The sequence below is a fragment of the Hemibagrus wyckioides genome, linkage group LG18 (genome assembly GCF_019097595.1).
Source record: "Hemibagrus wyckioides isolate EC202008001 linkage group LG18, SWU_Hwy_1.0, whole genome shotgun sequence".
Taxonomy (NCBI): Eukaryota; Metazoa; Chordata; class Actinopteri; order Siluriformes; family Bagridae; genus Hemibagrus; species Hemibagrus wyckioides.
In genome coordinates, this window is record NC_080727.1 from 10426972 (window position 1) to 10445532 (window position 18561).

The 18561-nt window shown below is 37.5% G+C and overlaps 1 protein-coding gene across 4 annotated transcripts in view; it reads right to left on the reverse strand.

Moving 5' to 3' along the window:
- slc4a4b (solute carrier family 4 member 4b) overlaps nt 1-18561 on the reverse strand; it is a 42006-nt gene that overhangs the window by 8977 nt on the left and 14468 nt on the right. Inside the window, exons 3-17 of one of the 4 annotated variants that reach the window (XM_058415467.1) lie at nt 17831-18004; nt 13561-13696; nt 11956-12116; nt 11554-11733; nt 10849-10944; nt 8717-8793; nt 7011-7168; nt 5797-5884; nt 5360-5514; nt 5133-5264; nt 4766-4940; nt 2548-2681; nt 1088-1356; nt 365-420; nt 5-190 (exon numbers count right to left, since the gene is read on the reverse strand). In XM_058415467.1, coding sequence (XP_058271450.1) covers nt 5-190; nt 365-420; nt 1088-1356; nt 2548-2681; nt 4766-4940; nt 5133-5264; nt 5360-5514; nt 5797-5884; nt 7011-7168; nt 8717-8793; nt 10849-10944; nt 11554-11733; nt 11956-12116; nt 13561-13696; nt 17831-18004 — 2177 coding nt within the window. Of the gene's footprint in view, nt 1-4; nt 194-364; nt 421-1087; nt 1357-2547; nt 2682-4765; nt 4941-5132; nt 5265-5359; nt 5515-5796; nt 5885-7010; nt 7169-8716; nt 8794-10848; nt 10945-11553; nt 11734-11955; nt 12117-13560; nt 13697-17830; nt 18005-18561 lie in introns of all 4 variants that reach the window. The other 3 variants (XM_058415466.1, XM_058415469.1, XM_058415468.1) reach the window with 3 other exon arrangements.

Sequence of the window (18561 nt, forward strand, 5' to 3'; positions counted from 1 at the left end):
GTACCATGGTGGGGAAGAATCTGCTGGTTTTAAACTTCTTTAAGCCCATGGAACACGTGTAGGTGCCCATGAACAGGATAAATGACATCAGTGTGATGTCAGGAACAAAGCCACAGGATTCTCCTTGCAGAACTCCGCCCCACTCCAAACACTCCGTACGAGTTAGTGATGACCAGGTAGAATTCCAGTGCTGCTGCCCATGTATACACATACATAATACACACACACACACACGCACACAACGTTGCAATAATTTTTTACAAGGAAATTTCTAATTATTTTTCTATATTTTCTATTTTTCTAATTAAGGTTTTAAACAAAATCATTCAAAAACAATTAACTTAACATACATACACACACTCACCTGTCCAGTGGAATTAAATAGTGCTTTAATTTTTCCATCTGAGACAGACTTGTTGCCTGTTTTAAACAAATACATAACACAACAGATCTGAGTTTAGAATGTTCAAGCTGTGATTTAGCTTGACCCTACTGCTTCAGTGCTTCCTAGGCAAAAGAAGTGACACTGATGTTTTGCATAAGCAACAAATGATCAGGAACAATACAAACAGAAATGCCTACAGCTCTTCTACTGGCAATACTGAAATTTCCTTGTAGAGTGCTGGGTAGAACATGCAAAGATTCGAACTTTAGATGACCCTGTACATGAAGCCATTTGTTTTGCACTACACCCATTACTAAACTAAACCTGTACCAAGTAACCCACTTGAGGTGTCTGAATCCTTTAGCAATATGAACTGTGAATACCACCTTATTAACACTCATCTCAAAATATGATCAATATGTCAGAAATATTCATATGCAAAAATATATTCACATTAAGATGGACACCATACACCAACTAGTATCTACACACTACACTACACACACAAGCACAAAAACAAAGACAGATATGTATTATCTATCCGTATATATCTGCAATCATAAATACACAGGTGTATAAAGAGATACCATTATACACCATCAGCAATGAAGAATGTATGAATGTCTATCACCTGTAAGCAATATAACCTATACTCTGAGAGTGTTTGTATAAATGCTTTTACATTCAAACATAGCCACATACCCTCAGGAGGCATGCAGTGGCAGGCATGTTGAGTGACCATGTCCCACTGGTAACCGGTGTCGATGGGGTAGTGGTGGGCAAGCTTGAGCATCTTCTTGAATGCATCGTAGATGAAGATAAAGCTGATAAGAGCCGCAAAGCCTTCCTCTGTGAAGCGTGTGAAATACTGCACAAGGAAGCTGGCATCTGTCGCCACCAGCACTAGACACAAGAAGCCTGACCACAGTCCAATCCACAGCCGGAATTCCAGGTAATCTAAATCATGGTCCCTGAAAACAGTAAATCATTAAGATCATGTCAGGTGATAAAATCACAATTATCAGAATCCTGCTAAAGGGATTTTATAGAAAGAATTGGCAGCCACAAGAAAATTAAAAATATAGAGTAAATAATCTCTCCAATCCACCTTAACTGAGGAGGTTTGGCTTCAGTAACTATCATTCCTTTTTGGAGCACTAAGAAGTGCTTCCACACAATACACTATGATTTCAGGCAAAAAGTTTATTTTCAACAACACCACAGAATCTGCTACAGTATGGTATGACACAATGCCAACTTATTTCAGTCAAAAATATAAAATAAATAACCAATTTATAAATATGCACCACCACACTGGAAGGACACTAAACATTCTTATATTTAAAATAATAATAATAATAATAATAATAATAATAATAATAATAATAATAATAATGTACTGTGTGAAAGTCAGGCAAAAAAAGCCAAAAAAATAATACAAGTAAAATTTCTACATTCAAAATTCTGTCATAAACAGCACTAATATAAACAAAAAATATTTGGTGTGACAATATTTTGCCTGCACCAGTAGTTTCAGTTACACTTTATGAGAATGTTGGCTGGATATTTTTTTTTTCCTTTTCATCCTGAATAATCTGCAACAGTTCTGTTTTAATGGTAATCCCTACCAAACAGAATTAATTTATTTTTGAAAGCGGTCTATAAAATATAAATAAGGAAGGAACTGAGAAGGTTTACATTAATATAGACTGAAGACATTCAAAATCAATTTTTTACAGTTCCACACTTTTCAGCTATGAAACATTTCTATATTAAGTCAATTATGGTCTATATCTTCTTTATTTCTATATGAGGTCATTTAAAAAATATCTATGAGACAGATTTATTCCAGCATTTTTCTCCACTCTCACCAGTTCCTTTGTTGTCTTGGGATTCAATTGAACCATCCAGAGTTTGTCCATGTGTTAGAGTTCATTTCTCCTGCTTAGTGCAGTGTCTATATAACAGTGTCTTGGCTGCAATGTTTGGGCAAAAAGGCATTGTCTCTAGAAGTACTCCCTTTAATAGCCAGAGGTGTACTCACAATTATATTATATTAAAATGTGAAATATTTAAAACTGTTTAAAGAGCAAGTAAACATTTGAGCCACTGGAATGCTGATATAGTGAAGTGTAAGTGTACATGATGTGAGTCCTACTCACTTGCTGAAGTTGAACAGCAGTCGCTCAAACACAAGCACTGGTCCTGTACTGCTGAGGATGGTCAGGGGCTGGCCACCTAACAGACAGAACACTGAACCTGCTAATGCTGTTCCCACAAAGCTCTCTATCACACCCTACAGAGAGAGAGAGAGAGAGAGAGAAGAAGAAGAAGAAGAGGAAGAAGACAAGTTACAGCTTTTGGGCTACTAATCAAAGGGTCAGTTTAAAACCCAGTCATGGTTGGGCCCATGAGCAAGACAAAATCACAAAGGTAGTTTCTCACACACTGGCAAACTCTCCATATGCCATGAAAACAGGATCAGAGGGCTTTTAAAATCTGTTCATAGAGAGAGCTGCTGGTACATATCAGTGTCTAGCTATTTGTCTTGTTTACCTCCAGTCTGGCCTTTTTTGTTCTCTCTGTACATTTGTGCCCTGTCCTATTCCCACTTATTTCAGCTTCTCTATCTGATGCTGCATTTGTAGTGTTACAAGCAACCAGATATTTTAAAAATGAAAAAAAAAAAAGCTGAAAGAGACCACTGCCATTAGAAATACAATTGACATGAAGAAGTGTACTTAGTTTGAAGTAATGTTAAGGTAGGTGGTAAAAGCTACATCCACATGAATGCCAGGACCCAAGGTTTTCCTAGCAGAACATCACATTGCCTCTACCTGCTTGCCTTCCTCCTATAGTGCATCCTGTTGCCATCTCTTCCCCAGGTAAGTGACACACAAGCACCTGCCATCCACATAATGTAAAAAAACAACAAGATCAGACCAGGCCACCTTATTCTTCTATTGATCATTGGTCCAGTTCTGATGATCACATGCCTACTGTCGACATTTTTGACAAGTGGTCAGGGGTCATCATCGGCACTCTGACCTGTTAGCAACTATGTAGCCACATATGCAACAAATACCTATTGATACCTTTCTATCATAGCCAGCATTAACTTCCTCAGCAATGTGTGCTACAGTAGCTCTGTGGGTTTGATCAAGACAGGCTAGCTATTGCTCCCCATGCACATCAATGATCCTTGAATGTCCATGACACTGTCACTGATTGTCCTTCCTTCAGCCACTTTTGGTAGGTATTGAACACTGCATCCTGGGAACACCTCACATGACTTGCTGTTTTGGAGTTTCTCTGCCCCGGTCATCTAGCAATTACAATTTAGCCCTTGTCAAAAATGCTATGATCCTTACACTTGCCCACCTTTCCTCAAACACCATCTTTGAGAACTGACTGTTCACTTGCTGCTTTATATATCCCACCCCTTGACAGATGCCATTGTAATGTTATTTACTCCACCTGTCAGTGGTTTTAAAGATATGGCTGATTGGTGTAAATGCTACTGCATTACAGTACAATCAGCTTCACAAAAGGAAAGACATGTAACTTGCTTTAACCAAGCAAAAATCAGAAGAACACAATCACAAGCAAACAAAGAAGCAGCATGTGGTGATTGTTTCACAACTTTTGAGGGTGGCTGGGATAAAATCTCAGGGTCATGATCAGTTATGTGTCTCTGTGTGTGTGTGCATGTTTGTGCTCGCTCACATACTTTGTAATCCACCACTATTTAAAGTGAAGCTGATCCTTCTTAGCTTGAGACTTACAGAGCACCTACAGGTCTAAATAGATGTAACTGTCCTCTGATTCCAGAGCACATGGCTTTATGCCCCACCACACATACCTACTAAAAATACACATCGAGACATATACATATACATCTCAAAAACGTCTCTGAGTTTCAGTTGTTCTTACTGAAAGAGGTACATTAATAGACCAGTGCTTTTTAACATAGTGAACCACCACACTGTAACACACCTTAAATAGGAAAACTCTGGTAGGTTTTTCACTGTTTCCAAGAATGTGAATGATTCAGACTTTTATGAGACCGCAGCTTCTAGAGACAGAAATGTCTGATTGCCGTCATATCAGTCATGTTCTTCGTAAAAGCCAAAAACCCATAATTTCATACATGCAGAACATGTTATCATCTCAACATACATACACACACATGAGTGCAAATAAAAAAGTAATTTCTTAAGTTTAAGAGTTATTAGAAAACACTACATCAACCAGTCGGTAAATATCAGAATAGGTAGAGACAAGACATACACACAAAGACAGACACTGTGTTCCCTACCTCCTACCAATGTAAACATATTAGCTCATTAGTTTAATTAGCTGAGCAATAATCTTTTGTACCTGCATGTTATCTGTGGCATCTCCAAGCAAACCGCCAAAGGTGATGGCATTGGTTACAGTGCCCAAATAGATAAACAAAATAGCAGACAAGGCCTGGATGTTCAGGGCATCATAAAAATCACTTGCAAAGAACGGCAGCTTTCGCTTAACATCCAGATACAGACCGCCACAAAACCTGAAAAAAGAAAGACAGATAGTAAGAGAGAGATAAAAAAGAAGACAAAAGAAAATAATAATCATTGAGCTAGTGTTAGCATAGGCCTAGGTTAACTTATTAGTGACATTAGGGTTATAGCACCACACGCAAGCCTCTGTGATTGCACTAACTGCAGTCTTAGCAATAGCATAAAGGGCAAACGCCACTCACTTTCCAGTAAACTTGAGCTCATCTCCAACATGGTGACCTCCACCACCTCCTCCTGCACCACCTTCAATAGGAGCATCGCCATTAAGCTTTGATCCATCTCCACCCCCAGCTCCTCCTGCTAGGTTGTTCTTACTATATAAACAAGAATAAACAAATATATCAAAATCTCTATATACTTGGTCCACTTTTACACCATTTTAGATTGTGAAGATAAACAATGTGTGTACCGTTTGTCGGAGGATGGTAGAGATTTTGGGGGCTCAATGCGTATATCAGGGTCCCACTCTCCGGGGGGTAACACAATGACCTCATCAAGGAATTCCTCAATGCCAGCCAATAGGTCACCCCGATCTTTAGCCTTGTATGCAATGTCATGAAACACCTAGAGCACAGAGAATCATTCATCTTCAAAACTACATTTTCAAATGCTAACACTTAGGATTAAATATTAAAAAGAGATAAATTAATTAATGACACAGTTCAATCTGTGATGGTAGATGGTCAGATTACAAACATCTCGGCATCATCAGTCCACTGTGGATATACTCCCATGAGTATTATAATTTTACATACATGTAAATGAATTCATATACTGGCACATGCACACACAAAGACATTTGTAATGGTTGTCCATAGCCACATAATCCGTAACATGCACACACACCTCATCTGACATTAAAGTAGCAATGGCTCGACCAATCTCATGGTATGATCTGGCTTTTCCTTTTGGTCCCAAAAGAACAAAAAGAAATCTGAAAAACAATACAAAATAAAGCATATTCAGGCAAGAAATGTGAGCTTTTATTTTGCATACTTAAAATAAGTAAGAAAATGCATCACATATAGAGCAAAGTATTAATAAGCACAAGGTCATTACTGAATCACAGTTCATTGGAAAATTAAATACTAATCATTAAACTGTGAGTTTTCCATTTTACACTAGACTGAATATGTGCTTCAATTTCAAAGTCGTCTGAGTTTATCAGCTACCACAAGGCATTATCATAGCATCTGTGAAACTTTCCACTGTGACTAATCACACACTAGTTCATTCGTACTGGAAATGATAATGTTTCAGATTTGACATAGCACCCCTGCATGTTGTGCACTGTGTGTGTACTTCAGTGAGTGTTTGCATTTCAATTTCCTGCCTGTGATTGCTGTAGTGTATGTTGCATGTCTCCCTTTAATCTGCTAAACAATAGACTTAGTTTGCTATTGTGAGTGTGTATGTACTGCGGTATAACAGTACAGCAAGACATAATGGTACAAAGATATGAATTATGATGTTTTATTTTTTGTGGCACAATATTTTCTATATTATTAAAGAAGTGCATTTAAAAAATATTTTACTTATTTCCTTAAAAATATGTCTTTAATTTTACATTGTTGCTACAGTGACTGATAGTGATGGATGTTAAATACTGATTCAGATGTCTTTTTGTTTTTAATCCATTATTATTGGAGATTTAATTCTAAATTATCCATAATTTAATTTAGTAATTCAAACATGACCCCAATTTGACCTAAAACATCTATTATTACACTTTCCTAACCATAGGTCTATATGTCAGTCAGATTAAACTCATAGTGATTGTATATGGGGCAGTGGTAGCTTAAGTGGTTAAGGCTTTGGGTCGTTGACTGGAAGATTGGGATTCAAGCCCCAGCACCGCCAAGCTGCCACCATTGGGTCCTTGAGCAAGGCCCTTAACCCCAACTTCTCCAGGGGCACTGTATCATGGCTGACCCTGTGTTCCGACCCCAACCCCCAAGGTTGGGATATGTTTGTAATGTAATGTTTATGTGACAAATAAAGACAACTTATATACAGTCATTTTTCCTAGCACTGCATCATTAATTTAAATTTCAGATTACCGTGTAGGCACAGGGACTTCCGTAAGCCCTGCAAGCATAACGGACTGCTGGAGCCGCACAAAGGCCACAAAAGGAGACTCTAGGAAGTCCACTTCACCCACCAGAATGTTAGACGCCTCTGCATCCCGCGGAATCTTCTTCATGAACTTATTATTCAACTACACACAGAGAAAAACATGGGCCACAATTTATAGTATAGTAGTGTCCAGTATTCAGAATATTTGTGTCAGTAAAAGTCTATAATAAGTAAAATTAAATGAAAACACACCAGTGGAGAAAAATACAAAATGATTAAAAACAATATTAATAATAATATATTTGAAAGAATTAATTAGCATCAACAACTTAGAAAACTGGTGCAAATTATGTGAAAAATGGCTTTAAAAGTTATTTCAATTTTAAAGCAATTATTTAAGAAAGTGTTCAGGCAGTGTTTTAAATCTATGAGCATTTCTTAGTTTTAGAAGAAAACAAACATTACACTCTGTATTTAAAAACAATCTGTTCGGCACAAAGCAGAACCCAAACCAAAGGATTGCTCAGGAACTTGGATAAAGAATAAAACAGAAGCAGAAACTGATACATTTATAAAGTAAGTAGCCCAATCATTATGGCTTTTTCCATTTCTAACCGAAGCTTCAGAAAAGTAAATTAGAGACTAACAGACTATTTACTAAACACTTAGTGACAAAGTCTAGGCCAATGTCCTCAATTACTCAGTGCATTTTCCTCTACTGCTTCAGACATTTTGACACATTAAATCATAGAGGGGTTTGACAGAAACTCAAAAGAGGAGTTATGAGGAGTCAGAGAAAAAAGTTGTCCTGAAAGAGTAAGCAAGCTATTACTAAAGGTCTACTACAGAGCTTCAAGAACACACACACACACACAACGTGCTTGATCTTGTGTGTGAAACCATGGGGTTTGAATAAGAGATTATCAGAATAATGACTCCCGCGGTGCGATTTGTCCAGTAGCAGTGGTGTTTACACATGAGGAACATCATGGTTCTGACGCAAGAAGAGGAGATAAACCAATTCCTGTGATTGGCAGAGTGAATCTGCATCCAAACTGAAGTGCAGGAAACAGAGGAAAGGTACTATGTGAAATCTTGAATGAAGAAAGAAGCCAATATTCACTGAAGAGTAATTTAGTGTCTGTGGCGTTCTGACAACGGGAGAGAAAGAGCTGCTTGTATTTGAGTGTGTGAGAGAACAGGAAGAGAGAAGCTATTACAGAAGTATGTGTGCACATTTGAATGAGTGTGTAAGAGAAAGTGAGATATTTTTGAGATTTTTAATGTACACTATATGGACAAATGTTTGTGGAAACTTGTCACAAGTGTATGCTTGTTTGTATATGTGTTTGCACATGGAAAGATATCTGTGAAAGAATGTGTACATTTGAAAAACATGTCCATGTTGAAAAGGTGTGTAAGAGAAAGTAATATTATACAATTCTTGACTGTCTGATAAAAGTTTAAGTACAGGTCCTATATATTCAAAACCTATTAATGAATGTCAGAACCAACACAGAGGTGGCATCCATTAATATCTTAATTAGGAGTTGTGAAGAGAAATGTAAAAAAAGGTAAAAAGGTAAAAAAAAGGGGTAAAAAGAACAAATTTAAGTTCACATGAGGGTTTCAGAAAACATGCAGGTACACAAGGTTTTATGGACACTAATTGTCCTTGTCATTGTCCTACCTGGTCCTTCTCTGGCTTGTCAGAGAGGTCATTAAGGCTGCTGGAGGTCAAGTTTTGGGGCGCTGTAGTTGGAGTACCTGTATGAATGAGATAGATTTTTTATGTAACAGATTTTATGTTGTTATATATGTGTAAACACTAATCCCATGTTATTACAACTATCATACAGCTTCAGTTTCATCTGAGCATTTTGTGACAAAATGTGTCTCACTGGGTCACATGGCAAGTTCTTGTTTTTGGTGTGTGTGTGTGTGTGTGTGTGTACTTCTAGATTTATTTGTAACTTTATTTAAAGTTTCAGGTTTCCTTCTTGTCCATGAGGAGGCAAGTAAAAGTGTGCTAGTCTAAATTTAAACTGAATAATGTATTTAGGAACAGTTTTCCATGAACAGATTAAAAATTAGTTTAAATTAATAGCTTTACATACGTCTTGTACAAACCACTAATCAGCTGATTAGCTCTGATTAGCCAGTTAATTATAGGCTGCAATGGCAGGATTAGAAGTGCGGCCCAGGCTGTCCGCTAATGAGGAAGAGTAATGAGGATGATTACTCTTAGTGATTAATCTTGTGCCAATAATGACTATGGCCCTTCTTTCATGGTGCAACCAAATATATGCAATAAGATTTTGTTATATCAGGTAAGAGTGTGTATGTCAGTGGCTCTGATGTTTTTGTAAAGCTGTATGATTTTGGCTGGGATGTCTTCTGTCTACCATCACTCATAGATTTTACATCTACATTTTGGTTGTTGTGTTGCAAACCTTGAAACTTATAAGCGTATAAAAGCATGAAAATGAAGGACAACAATCCACTGATGTAGTTAATCAGCAAGTCAGTGACAGATATGATTATCAGGATAATATGGAGATCAGAGAATATAAGCAAGAAAATATCCAAAAGGTCAGTGACAAATATAGACAGAATGACAGAGACCTCAGTGATGACTGCACATACACTGGGTAAACTGGATGTGTATTTGTTACTTAGTATTTTGCAACTAATTACTGCTTAGTAACATTTTTGTGCTAACTGTCCTTAATAAGTACGTACTGTGAGAATTGTTATGGTCAGATGCAAAGGTGCAAAGGGGAGCTCAAGGACTCATCTTACAATGTTATGTGTGTTCACTTTGAGTAAGCTTGAGAACATTTATATATATCCTCACCTTACAATATTATTGGACATTTAAATGATTCTATTATTTGAAATAATGACATGCTAACAGCCTAATTCACATGTAAAAATACATTTGAGTTTTTTTATTTTTTTATTTGTTACATCATGTAAAATCATTCAGTTTTACTGTTTTACTGTTTAGCTCACTGATAATGGAAAAAGTGAAACAAGTGAAACTTATATTTTATACAGCCACAAAACTGATTTGTAAGAAAATAAACAGGCATTTTAAGCTTCAGCTTGAAGCCAGAAAAATATTGGTGTTGCATTGCATCTGCACTATAAGGGAGGGTTTCGTAAGTGCATTTCTGAGATAAAGTAAGATATCTTTATCCCACATCAGTAGCAACAGTGCACAGGAAAATAATCATCTTTTTCTAGAGGTTATAGCTGATGTCTGTTTTCTTTCTAGTTTCTAGCAGTTTTTTTTTTTTTTTGCTTAACTTTTTGTGAAGTTGCTTTGTGTTCAGAATTAAAAGAAATGAAATGGTATCAGGGTCAGAGAGGCAGCTTCTCAAATCTTGAAGGCCGCTGGAACAAATACATAGACATTCCTCAATGAGACAGAGGGAGTGCAGCTCTGGGAGAGTGGAGGCCTTAGTTACCCTCTGACCGAAAGCTGGATCAATATAGTTACAATGTTTGATGTTTTTTTTGCTTGTTTGTTTATTCTTTTACTTTCAATTTATTCTATTTTTGTGTGAAACACAGCATTAAATCTGGTCATGCTGGATTATTATTTTACTCAGTGCATTTGACAAGGACAAGTTTGACATTGTGGAGTTTTATGGATCCTTACAACGAAAAGTTATGATATTCCTTTCCTGCTTTTCATGATGTGTCTAATATTGCAAAACTGAAAAAGGGATACAACCTTCAAAGATTTAGTTTCTCATTAAGCCTAACAGGGGTGTGAAGATTGTTTTTTTTTTTTTTCTCTTGTTCTAGACTTACAGAGCAGACCCGTGCTGTTGCTTCTCTGCATCTGTATTTGGCCTTCAATTTCAGAGATGCTAAAGCGTGGCACAGAGTGGTCTATAGAACCACGTACTGTCATGCCGCGCACACACACACACACACACACACACACACAGAAGAAAGCAAACCATGACAGAGAGGGGAATGGGAAAGGGAAAAAAGAGGAACAAAGAAGAGAGAAATGTCAGTTTAGAGCACAAGATACAGAAATGTTTTTTGTAGATCATTATGCTGATTTTCTTTTCATTTCTGACACAGACAGCACAATTACTTATTACAAATGAAGATTTTATCTCCAGGATTTCAGGTCTTTAGTGTCTTACAAGAATGTCAGCCACTTTAATTGTTCTGAAGAACACTCAGTTAAAGCCTGACAGAGCCTAGCCTAGCCCCTGATGCTATATATATATATATAATTTATTTTTATTTTTTTTACTACATAAAGCATCTTCAGTCTGCATTGTCTATCCCCTGATTTTCTGGGGGCTTAAATGCATGTGCTTCTGTTAAAATGTCTGACATTCTGGTAAAAGCACTAACTATTCTAGCATTTGGGACAGAGAATATGAGTGTTAGCAAAGAAATCGAAAATTTACATTAGCGTTTAAGCATAGATATGGAAAGAGAATCACAAAGAATGAGAGTTTTGTGTAGTTTTGTGTAGCAGTAAGACAGCTTTACCATTCTCTTGGTTTGAAAACAGCCTACTTGCACTTGATACAGTTCGGCCAATGTCAGCCAATGAGCGCAGGTTGGACTTCTTGGTCTGATGGCGGTGTTTTCGTAGTAGGGTGTATGTAACCTTCTCCTTCAGCTCAGCCTTCAACAGCCCCATCTCAATCTGAGTGTCTGTGATCATATCTGAGAGGACGAGCCAGAGGATGGAAAAGACATTAAAAAATAGAGAATTATTAAGATCCTCATATTCACTACTGAAAAAACCACTGACCCAAGCTACTTCTTGATTTTTCCTTTACAATTTAACTGTTAAATTAATTCATGGCTTTTCACGATCTTTTCATCTTGCTTTCTCGGTCAATAAATATACATGAAGTGTGTATGAAATTGCTGTGGGGTTTTTACCAACAATCTGCTGCAGTGAGTTAGCCTCCATGTCAAGCATGACAGTGCCTTTCTCGATGCACTTCTTCAGCTCAAACAGTGAGTGCAGATACAGAGTGGCAACATGAGGCTTACTCCACCTCTCTCCACCCTCTTCCACCTTCTCCTCAAACTTGAGCCACCTATAGATATAAACACATGCATAAGTACATAGTACTACATATAAATGATCAGTTTGTGTATATGATCCTTCACCTGTACATGCAGGGACGATTCTAGGATTTTCATTTAAGGGGGGCATAATGAGGGTATAATAGTAAAAATAAATAAATAAATAAAATAAAATAAAATAAAATAAAATAAAATAAAATAAAATAAAATAAAATAAAATAAAATAAAATAAAATAATGGTTTAACTAACAGGGTAGGATGGTAAACTTATTGCAGCATTTCACTGTATTGTATAGATGTGTATAACATTTGAGTATTGAACAAGCCAAATAGCTAGCAAAAAAAAAGTTAATAATGCAGGTCAGACAGTTTAATATTGATCGACATACACTGGAGCACTTAGCATTTCTATGAGTTTCTCATAGTTCTTTAGAAGTTCTTTAACAAGATCAAAGTTCTGCTCATGTCTGTGTTCATCACAAAATGCTGCTTAATAACCTAGAAAAGAACTTGTTTATAGCTTGGGAATAAAACACAGGCAGGAAAACAATCCAATACAGGGTCATGTTATACCATCACCACCCTAAACTGGGTTATTTTCCTTTAACAGCATATCTCAAAGTGCTTTGTTCTTCTTATACCTCAGCAATTTGAAATTTTTACTATATTAATGAACAACCCTTCATGTTTTAAATCATTTAATGCATTTAATGTTGTGGATTATCTGGAAGAGAAGTTAGTACATATCTTATACATCTACAGAACTGCTGTAAGTAGTCACTCACTCACCAGTGCCTCTTTTTACTCTACACAGAATGCCATGTTACAAAGAAACAGGAAAGTACAAAATGCTCTGTCTTAAAGACTTTCCCAGAGCATAAACTTAAGATAATCCATTTTATAAGCTTCTTAAGATTTACTTGCGGCCCTTTACACACACCTAAATTAATGAATATCTGTACTGTCATGTACTCAGAGGAAAGAAATGTAATCTAACGGTCAGTGGTTTCAGCTAAGCCAAGCACTATGATACTGAGACACATCAGTGACACAGGGATAATAAGTAATAACAATTTGTGGCTGATTTGCTTCTTTGTAGTTATTTATGGGCTTCAAGTAGAAATTACATCTCACTTAAGCTCAAATGTGGAAGGGATATTTTTATTCTTTATTCATTACCCATTATCAAATCAAACTAATTAAAAAAGCTCTTACAAGCAGGTTTTGGAGTGGTGTGTGCTGGTGTGCTTTCTGTGTATTCTCGTGCCAAAATGAACTGAGTGAAGTGAATTAAATTCAGCTCCAACAGAAATAATACACTCAGGAAATCACTATAACCTGAAAAGGGCCACATGACTGCCTCTGTCTTACTATCTGTCATAATCCTTAGATAGAGTAAGATAGATAGGCCTCATAAGTGGGCCTGTGGTGTGTGTGTGTGTGTGTGTGAGACACCTGGCTGTCTCCTTCCACTCAACCTCGTTGCCATCAGTAGTGAGTAGCTCATCGAGCTCAGTGAATAACTGTGGCGGTGGGGGGCCACTTTCCTCCTCACCCAGAATAAAGCGAATACGTTCAGCTGCCGGAGAGACTGCAGATAGACAAGTGGCCGATTAAAGACCAAAAACAGAACAGCATGTACAAATACATATGTACAGTAACAACACTGTAAAAGTGTTATATCTAACTGTGCTGTCCTTTTTGTTGACATAAGTTTCCTTTCAAGAAATAACTTAGAGAATATTAAACAAAAATAAAATGTTAAAATGTAAAAAAAAAATGTTATGTAAATAATAATAATAATAATAATAAGTAGTAGTAGTATTGTGATTGTTGTTGTTGTTATTATTTATTTATTTTTAGTAAATGTATTAAATATACATTATGAGTAGTGAGAGGTGAAGTGAATAACACTGATTATCTCCTCATCATGGCACCTGTTAGTGGGTGGGATATATTAGGCAGCAAGTGAACATTTTGTCCTCAAAGTTGATGTGTTAGAAGCAGGAAAAATGGGCAAGCATAAGGATTTGAGAGAGTTTGACAAGGGCCAAATTGTGATGGCTAGACTAGACTGGATCAGAAAATCTCCAAAACTGCAGCTCTTGTGGGGTGCTACTGTTGCTTAAATTACTGAAGAGGTTAATGCTGTAAAGAGAAAGGTGTCAGAATACACAGTGCATGCAAAAGGGGGACCAACACAATATTAGGCACGTGGTCATAATGTTATGCCTGATTAGTGTACATTACTTGGCCTATCGTTATTATCATAATATCTTTTTGATAACTTTAACAGTGCTCAATGGTCTCTGGCTTTTGTTGCTGGACAAAACAGATTACATTTTCATCATGATTAACACTTGCATTATTATATACTGTATAGAATTATATGACTATTTAAATTTCCCATTCATTCAGATTCTATCACAATTACAGTACAGTTAGAATAACCTAACCACTTGATAGACCTGCTAAATATTAAACTACAACCTACATACCTAACCCTTCACTGCTTTCTATACAACAAACACTTTATAATGGTAAGCCAAGCCTGATGTCAAAGACATGCTGAAAGATCAGATAAAGAGAATGTGGCAGTGGAGAAGAAGAAGAAGAAAGGTGCTGCAACTTCCCCCCAGTAAGTAACTTATTTTGGTTTGTTTTGGGTATTGAAAGTTTGAGATAGAAGTGTGAGAAATTAATATATGCTTTGAAAATGATGCTAATTCATAATACAGAATCTGCGGATTTTCTAAAAATGGGTTGATTTAACCTGGGAGTTCTAGCAGTATGTTTATTATAGCGCTGGTTTATATGTGTATGTATGTAATTGGAATGAATGTATTCCCCTCCAAAAGTATCGGAACAACAACGGTAAATTTTTTTGTCTTTTGAAATACACTATATTGCCAAAAGTATTCGCTCACCTGCCTTGACTCGCATATGAACTTAAGTGACATCCCGTTCCTAACCCATAGGGTTCAATATGATGTCGGTCCACCCTTTGCAGCTATAACAGCTTCAACTCTTCTGGGAAGGCTGTCCACAAGGTTTAGGAGTGTGTTTAGGGGAATTTTTGACCATTCTTCCAGAAGTACATTTGTGTGGTCACACACTGATGTTGGACGAGAAGGCCTGGCTCTCAGTCTCCGCTCTAAATCATCCCAAAGGTGTTCTATCGGGTTGAGGTCAGGACTCTGTGCAGGCCAGTCAAGTTCATCCACACCAGACTCTGTCATCCATGTCTTTATGGACCTTGCTTTGTGCACTGGTGCACAGTCATGCTGGAAGAGGAAGGGGCCAGCTCCAAACTGTTCCCACAATGTTGGGAGCATGGAATTGTCCAAAATGTCTTGGTATGCTGAAGCATTCAGAGTTCCTTTCACTGGAACTAAGGGGCCAAGCCCAGCTCCTGAAAAACAACCCCACACCATAATCCCCCCTCCACCAAACTTTACACTTGGCACAATGCAGTCAGACAAGTACCGTTCTCCTGGCAACCGCCAAACCCAGACTCGTCCATCAGATTGCCAGATGGAGAAGCGCGATTCGTCACTCCAGAGAACGCGTCTCCACTGCTCTAGAGTCCAGTGGCGGTGTGCTTTACACCACTGCATCCGACGCTTTGCATTGCACTTGGTGATATATGGCTTGGATGCAGCTGCTCGGCCATGGAAACCCATTCCATGAAGCTCTCTGCGCACTGTTCTTGAGCTAATCTGAAGGCCACATGAAGTTTGGAGGTCTGTAGCGATTGACTCTGCAGAATGTTGCGACCTCTTCACACTATGCGCCTCAGCATCCGCTGACCCCGCTCCGTCAGTTTACGTGGCCTACCACTTCGTGGCTGAGTTGCTGTCGTTCCCAAACACTTCCACGCTCTTATAATACAGCTGACAGTTGAATGTGGAATATTTAGGAGAGAGGAAATTTCACGACTGGATTTGTTGCACAGGTGGCATCCTATCACAGTTCCACGCTGGAATTCACTGAGCTCCTGAGAGCGACCCATTCTTTCACAAATGTTTGTAAAAACAGTCTGCATGCCTAGGTGCTTGATTTTATACACCTGTGGCCATGGAAGTGATTGGAACACCTGATTCTGATTATTTGGATGGGTGAGCGAATACTTTTGGCAATATAGTGTACATTGAAACCATTTGCATTCAAAATATGTAAAGGAGATGATGAGAGAATTCCAGTTTTCATTTCTTGAAATTTCTATGTTAGTCACCTTAGAACATGGCATCTATGGTGTCAGACCATCGAATTTTTAGTTAAGCAAACTTATTGGACCACATACAGTGGTCTTAATTGAAATGTAAGTAAATAACACTTGATATACTTGATTTATGTTATGTTCAGATCCTTTCTTTCTCCACACTTTGTCCTTCCCATCACTTTGCTCATATCTGTATTTGTCTGTAACTCCATTCTAGCCTTAATTCTTAAGTCTGATGAGATGTTTGTGTTAGAGGTATGGTCCCTATACTTCTGCCTTCAAAGTCTTCTTTGAATTGTGGATAGTGATACATTCACACTGCCCTATGGAGGTTCTTGTTGATGTCACTGACTAATGTTTTTGTATTTTTCTTCTCAGCTTTCATAATGTTTCTGTCATAAACTGCTATTGTTTCGCTTGGCCAACCTGTCTTTTTTTCCATGACATTCCAAATTATTGTTTTGGCTATTCCCAGTGTACTTCCGCAATATGCAATAGATCAATTCTCCCTCTTTTCTTAGCTTTAAAATGGCTTGCTTTTTCAACTGTATACAGCTCCCTGGTCTTTCTCCCTGATCATTTTGTTTTGTCCTCTTAAACAACAAATGCAGTCTTCACAGCTGAAACCCAGGGCTCAATACAAGAGAAGATATTTATCATCTAGTGCTGCTAATATTATGAACAGCAGCTACGCTAATGCTGTTCCATTGTTTCCCTTCTTCTACCCATCCCGAGGCATACAGAGACTGTGCCGGCTCCAGTGGCATCCAGAGATGGACCAGCTCTAGCCGGGTTCTGCTTGTGAGGATTGGGATATTCAAGCAGAGCTGTGGACAACAACCTCCTTATTGACTTACATAACATTATACACATGCTGTATCTGCATCACACAATTGTCACCGAAATGAGGATGGGTTCCCTTTTGAGTCTGGTTCCTCTCAAGGTTTCTTCCTCTTACCATCTAAGGGAGTTTTTCCTTGCCACAGTCGCCTCAGGCTTGCTCACTTGGGATAACATCTAGGACTGTTTGTCTGTTTATATGTTTGTTGTTTTCTTATGTTGTTTCTCATGTAAAGCTGCTTTGAGACAATGCTCTTTGTTAAAAGCGCTATACAAATAAAATTGAATTGAATTGAATTGAATATTTAGAGATATTAAATGCTTAAACAGTAATACATTTTCCAGTATTATTGATAACTTGAGAAATGGGTGGATTCAAACCAATGGTGCCATGCGCTACGTTGTTTAATTCATCTAGATGTAAATATCAGGAAATTAAATTTTAAATTCTGCTCTATCATCTCAGGGTCTCTTGTTGTTCTCAAATAAAATATCTTCAGTGTATAACAAAAACAAAAGAATTGCCCTTGCTGTTCCAATATTTTTTGGTGGGAACTGTATGTTCCTGTTCCGAATGATTATGAATCAGGACTTCAATCTAAGTGGGTGAATAAAACTAAAAACATAGGTGCATGCTGGATATTTTATCCCCATGTGACTCACTGAGAGGTTTGAGGATACTGGTGGCGGAATCATCCACATTCTCAGTGTCCGATTTGTCGCTTACTCCTTCATTTAATCTCTCTTTCTTTTCTTTGTGACTTGAACGTCTTCTGTGTCTCCGTCGGCGATGGTAGCTCTTGGGCACATGAACGCCGATGTACACTGTGTGATGGCCTGTGTACACACAACACACAAAAATAAGCGCAAACACTTTAATGGAATAGCTGCAACTATCAAGAGAGTGTAATTTTTCATACAAAAAAGGTCATTTCTATATGTGAAATGTTACATGTTTGGCGGCTAACACATTCAAAGGTAAAATAATGAAATACTTTTTTAACTATTAAACTAAACAAAAACTATTAAATTATGTTTTAATTATTTAATAATACACACTATATATTAAGAAAGTACTATAGCAGATCCATCTTTTAACAAGAGAGAGAGAGAGAGAGAGAGAGAGAGAGAGAAAGAGAGAAATATTGAGACAAAGAGAATTAAGTTAGCAAGCAAAGATTCTCATCTGTTATTGCTGTGTGCTAATAGCTGCTGTTTCCTGTTTGATCTGCTGAACAGGAAGTAGTTGATGTGTATGCACAGACTAATGGGTTTGAAACACACACACAAACACACACACACTATAGTAATAGCTGTTTACTAGACATTTGTTGCTTGTATAAGTATTTATCCACCCCCTGGGTCAACACAACTGCTCTGTCAGATTGGATGGA